This window comes from Triticum aestivum, chromosome 1B (assembly GCF_018294505.1).
Source record: "Triticum aestivum cultivar Chinese Spring chromosome 1B, IWGSC CS RefSeq v2.1, whole genome shotgun sequence".
NCBI classification, from domain to species: Eukaryota; Viridiplantae; Streptophyta; class Magnoliopsida; order Poales; family Poaceae; genus Triticum; species Triticum aestivum.
In genome coordinates, this window is record NC_057795.1 from 493,284,597 (window position 1) to 493,291,091 (window position 6,495).

Consider the following 6,495-nt stretch of genomic DNA (forward strand, 5'->3'; position numbering starts at 1 on the left):
TGTGCATTTTCCATAAAAATGTTTACTGGCCTCTTATGTGGCCCTGTTTAAATTCAGTTTTTCTGTTTGTGCGAACACAATTTTGGTTCATGCTTGCGACTGGAAATAGAAAGAGAACCCAATTTTGTGTTGTTTAATTGTGTGCAGAACACAATGTTTATTTGACATGATGCTTTAATTTGGATTTATGGGGCACATCTGCATGGCATTTTAATTTGGGATATTGAATGTTATTTCTCTGTGGAGCAGAATTAGCAGATGGAGTGGCAAGTTCTCATCTTGTGATGGTGACGATGAGTACTAGAAGTTTGGGGAACACTACGTCGTACAATTTGCGGAACAATCCATTTTATACATCTTTGAATGATAGTCAATTTTGTCGATCTTACCTATAGAGTGTCATAGTCCATGGGAGATCACAGTGAGTACATGTACTGGTTGCTCGAGATCGAGGAAGATGAGCGGAGAATTAACATTCTTCATGGAGGCAAACAACCACCGAGAGGTTAGTTCTTGCTATCCATCTTTTGGATTAGCAACATGTGTGTTGATTAACTTGGGTATGATTTTGATTAGTCAAGTAAGAAGATCATATTAGCCTTTGTACTATGATTTTGGACGTCAAGTACATCATTAGAGTTGTGATCTTCACACTGCTATTATGCACTATCAATTTATTGGTTTTTAGTTATTGATAAAACCTTAAATTTCTCACTGGGAGTGTGCACAATCCATTATCTCCATTAGTGATTTTACTTTAAATATTTCATACCACTGTGATGTAAGGTAAGTGCAGATAGTGGTGTTTATCTCTGCATTGTTATGTCCTAAGTTTCCGGTGAACATCACCTTAAATCAGTGGAAATATTTTCTTTATTTGACAAGGTGAGGTTAATCCTCTAATTAAATGATGCATTTGTCCCAAAGAGATGAGCAGAATGATTTTCTATTACGATACCAATGTGTGCAGAGAGCTGTTTACATTAGCATAGAAGAGTATGAAAAAGAGGGTTGAGGAGAACAAAGCTATTCCAGGGACTGCAGCTAGGATTCGAAAGGGCGTGTAAGTTCCTATTTCATCCTAAAAGATTGGAGATATGGGTCCATTCTAAACAAAAAAGAGTAGGCGACTATGATAGTGCGTTGTTGTCTACAAAAGTAAGGCATAGGCATAAGCAAGTTGATAATGAGATAGCATCGTAGTTGTTGACGTATCGTGTGTTGATACTTTATGTTTGTTTTTGTCGCAGTATCAACATTCCTTCACATCATGTAGAAAAAGACCCCTTCACATTCTGTGTTTGCTTCCTGTGAAATAGAGTACTATACTTAGTTGTTACCAATATTCTAATATTATACTTCGTAAAATTAACTTAGTATTGGTTCTTGTGTATTTCACACAGCGTCCTCTGCAACTCAAATTCAGGCAATACATTTTTCGCGTCAAGTTATATTGGAAAGGTGGTAAAGCATCTAGGAGGGCTGCCACCCATTTACAATTCGAGCCAACGATATGGAGAATGGCAAGCGTGCACGGCTGCGCGTATACCTAATTTTATTGAATCGTATCGAACCTGGCAGATTAGATGAAGCATCTATATATAGCCAGAGACCTTCCACCACTCCTGAAACTGTTGAAGAGAAAACAGCAGAGAGCCTCGTAGCTTATTTGTGCAGCAAAAATGAATTTGAGATCGATGATATACACCCTACATGTAGAGCAACATGACATAATTGCATCTGCTTGAAAAGAAAATAGATCCTTAAAGGAAAATGTGACGATGAGTACCAGAAGTATATCACACCAATGGTGTCGATGTACCTCCCACATATTCGGTCTCCGACATCGTCTTGCACTATCTCAAGCGTGTTGCTAGGAATGAGCTGAATGGAAGTGAATGAGCTTTTCACTTCTTGCGTATTGCTACTATGATTTTCACCTTTTTGCAAGTTGTTGGTTGGTCTATAAAGTGTATATATATATATATATATATATATATATATATATATATATATATATATATATATATATATATATATATATATATATAAGGAAAATCCATCCTACCACCCGGTGATAGTTACCCCACATGTCTCATATACTAGCATGTGTATTATATATACTATTTTATTATTTTAAATATGTTCGTATACTATATCTAAGATATTTCAAACCAAGTTACATGAAAAAATTGCATATGAGCCTATAGTTTTTGTTATATTTGTGAAATACGTACATATTTGTACGTAAAAAAGAGCATACTCAAAAAATGGTACATACTACCTAAAATTTATATATATACTATCTAATCATTGTTATATACTACATACTATACGTACATACTCTCGATTTTAACAGATACTACATACAACATACAAAACGCAAGTGGTGGTAACTACCACTGCTTGTAGGAAACATTTGTCATATATATATATATATATATATATATATATATATATATATCATAACTTTACTACTTGGCATGAGTGGTTAGCTATTTCAAAAACAATGAACAGTATATATCATAACTTTGGAGCATTTCATTCCATGATAACATGTATGAATCATACATAGAGCTAACGATTAGTCCTGTTGTTACTTCAGTTAGACTGAAGCTATTACAGTGGCAATGCTATGTAAGATAAGTAAGTGATAATTATACACATCAAGCCGGCCGATGATAATAAAACCACGTATAAATGAAAATAAGTACTTAACTCATGCATGAAGAACGGGCGCAGCAAGACGCGCGTCGTGCTCTAGTCAATATCGCGGGGGCGAAAGCCTATTTCGAGAGAGCTAACAGTTCTGATTTTCACGTGAGGGGAGTAGTAATTGCACCCAGTGGCGAATGAACTGGGCATGCTTTAATAGGCTTGAGTCTGCCCTCTAGAAATGCAAAATAGAAATTAGTAATTAATAATACATGTTTCTAGTAGTATTATGGCAAATTCTAGACTTCTTTGAACAAAAGAATTGAGACTTAATGGATTTTTCTTCACACCTTTGACTTTGAGTCTGCCCTGTATTTTCCTCCGAGATTCGCCACTGATTGCACCTACCGCATCTCCAGTTAATAATCTTCTCTCTCTGAGGAGCTATTAAAATGCGGGACATCCTTCAGAGTTATTGTGAAGTGAACCTCTCAAAATCGTGTATTCTCTTTAGTAAGGGCTGTCAAATGAATGGAGGGTGCTAATTATAGCCCACCTCGTGGGTCATGGACTGCCACTTCACGTGGTGCATTCTGATGAAAGCAATTTGCTACAGTGCTGGATTACCTTTCGAGCAATAAACAAATAAGGAAATGAGGCGACAGCGGTCGCAGCGGGTCCGCTGCACGTGACTGCTGCCGCTACCGCCAAGCGCTTTGTAGAAGACAGATCAAAAACCATCACATGCTGTGCGAATCCATCATTCCCTCGGCCTGTGACTCCATCCAGATCGATCCCAGTCCACAGAAACATCAATGGCGTCCGTGAAGCTCGCCGCCGCGCTCGCTCTTGTCGCCGTGTGCGCCGCGCTCGCGGCGACGCCGGCCACGGCGTTCCCGCCCGAGAGCTGCGCGACGCAGGGCAGCTACTTCATCAACTGCCTTCGGCGCGGGTTCGGCGAGAGGTGCTGCGCCATGGTGGAGAACCCCAGGTGCTTCTGCCAGGTGGAGCGGGAGGCCGAGATCCGGTGCGTGCCCGGGCGGAGCTGCCCGAGCCGTGGCATTGCCAAGGTCGTGAAGGTCGCCGAGATGCATCTCTCCTGCATGAGGAACCTCAAGTGCAAGCGTGCCTAAGCTTAGCTGCTTGCTTCATTTTTGTATGTTTTCTCTGCTTCCTCGCGATGTGCTGGTCGTATGGCCGTAACTATGTGTGGTTTGTTTCGTTTGGGTCGGCGGTAGCTGTGGTACTCTTTGAATGCTCTTCATCCGGTCCATCTTTGGACAAAGGTGGCATGGTTTCTATCATGTGAGTTGCTCTTGGTGATGAATCTGTGCTAGATTGTTATGGGTCAGTTTGTTGTTCACAGTGTCTTCTTCAAAATATGCATGTTTTCTTATGAAGTTGTGGGTGCAGTTAACTGATCTGTATTATGAGTATCCGATCTGCGATTTAAATCACGCATGTAACTGATATATACTATGCGTGTCATTCCGTATGCTTATGAGTATCATTCCATATATGAGCATCATCCTATATACTACTCACGAGTAGCATTCCATATGGAATTATTACATGCATGTAGTTGTGTAAAGTATGGCACCCTAATTATAGACTTGCGGTTTTCTAGAAGAACTATAGAATCACATTTTTTTTGCGAAAACACATGTAAATTTATTCAGACTCGCAACCATGGCAGATAGATTGTAGATTCAAGATCCAAGAAATTACAAGTAATTCCTACAACTAAAATTTACAATGAAATCTCTTGTAGACAGCTTCCCCGTGGTATCAATCTTTGTTAGATGGCATAGCGCCAATACTTTTGTAAATAGAGTGCAATTGCACTAGAGCAGTGATATTGCAACTCATTCACCTGCAAGAACTTTATCAACAATAAAGTTATCTAAAACCTTGAGTCGCCTATCCAGCAAGACGGGAAGCCTTGAGCAATGAAACTACTTGGGCCCGGGATGATCCCCTACAAGTGTAGACCGTCGAATCAAAAAATCATCACCATAATGTCGAGGAAAGATTCCAACAACCCGGAAAATCAAACAAACAAAAGCAACAAGAGACAATAGTATGAACTCATCAGATTGGAATAATTGACTCTGCGAGGACACACACCTCTCTGCCTTCATGACATGGCCACAAAGAACCGAAGTCATTTTATTCGCAAAAATACCATAAAGAATACTAGAAAATGTTTACAAATTAGAAAAATGCTAACGAATAAAAATTGTTCATGATTTTTGATTTTTTATGATATTGTGAAATGTTCATGAATTAAAGATGGAAAGGAAAATAAAAGGGAAAAACAGAACGAAAAAAATGGAAAAAATCAGGATAAACATGTGCAAAAAGAATTCTCATCATTCAACATGCATGGAGAAAAGTCCACCACAGCATGCAATCATTCATAATAAAAAACCAACTCAACATGCAAACATGCATGAGCATTTACATTCTATTATGATATTTCCATTATACAATAATCAAACACCACAAATCATATTTATTTCAGCTTTAGTTCTCATATTATTACTTCAAATAATCGGGGGAGGTTCCATAATCGGGGGAAGAAGCTTCTCGAAATAGCCCATAACACTTCTCTATTCCCGCTAGTGTGACGGCCCAGGAGAAGCATATTTAGCGAGCACTACTTTATCAGCGATACCTAGCAATTGCAGCCCTCCAAGACCCAAACAAGAATCCTAGAGGTTTTGTCTAATAAAACGCCACGGTAAACCCTATTTGGCGCTAACGGGCGCACCCCCTGCCGCGATTTCGGGCCGGCCCAGGTCCTTCCCTTCCCATCTCCTTTTCTGTCAAACGTGGAAAGAAAGGTGCGCTGGGGAGGATTCGAGCCTGCAACCTACAATGCACTTTAGCAACGCACCAACCACTCGGAACAACCAACCGCATGTGAGCAGATACACATTTTTCTACTTCTATTCTTTTCCCAGAACGCGACCGGGTTTTTTTTTTCTTATCATTTTTTCTGTTTCTTTTTTTCCTTTTCTTTTGCAAATGCGTGAACTTTTCTGAATTTTCGCAAAAAAATAAAATTGATGAATTCTTTTTTAGATTTGTGAACTTTTTTCAGAATGGATGATTCTTTTTTTCAAATTTGATGAACTTTTTTTCAAATCCGGTGAACTATTTTCAGTTTTTATGAACTTTTTTGGAATTTGATGAACTTTTTTTCAAATCCGGTGAACTATTTTCGGTTTTTATGAACTTTTTGGAATTTGATGAACTTTTTTTTCAAATCCGGTGAACTGTATTCAGTTTTTATGAACTTTTTTGGAATTTGATGAACTTTTTTTGAAAATCAATTAACTTTTTTTTCAAAATTATGAACTTTTCTGAAATTCAATGAACTTTATTTTTAAAATCATTTTTTTAATTCGATGAATGCTTTTCAAAATTGATGAACCTTTATCAAATTCGATGAATGTTTTTCAAATTTGATTTTTTTATTTTAAAATCTGTTAACATTTTTCAAATTTGATGAAATTTTTTTGTAAAGTCGATGAACTTTTTTTTTTGAAAGTCAATGAACCTTTTTCAGGTTTGTGAACTTTTTCTTCCAAAACGAAGATCTTTTTTCAAAATCCCGATATTTTTTTGAAATAATTCAAAAAAAAAAGTAATTGGTACCGTAGATGAATGATTATGTTCAATAAAATAGCACTGAAGCCTTGTTATTAAGCTCCTGCCTATGTTACTAGTCACGAACGGCAAGTAGCTCATCTGGCTGGTTGCACTTGTGTGTCATCACGTGGTGGTGTTTTGCGAGCTTTTCGCGTTCACTGATTTGCACTTTCCATGGGCTGG

General features: G+C 38.1%; 1 protein-coding gene across 1 annotated transcript; it reads left to right on the forward strand.

The window, feature by feature from the left end:
- The first annotated feature begins 3,387 nt into the window (after positions 1 to 3,387).
- LOC123093161 (uncharacterized) lies at positions 3,388 to 4,055 on the forward strand. Its single transcript, XM_044515075.1, has one exon. It carries the CDS (start codon positions 3,471 to 3,473, stop codon positions 3,786 to 3,788), a length of 318 nt encoding a protein of 105 aa, XP_044371010.1. The 5' UTR covers positions 3,388 to 3,470; the 3' UTR covers positions 3,789 to 4,055.
- Positions 4,056 to 6,495: the final 2,440 nt, after the last annotated feature.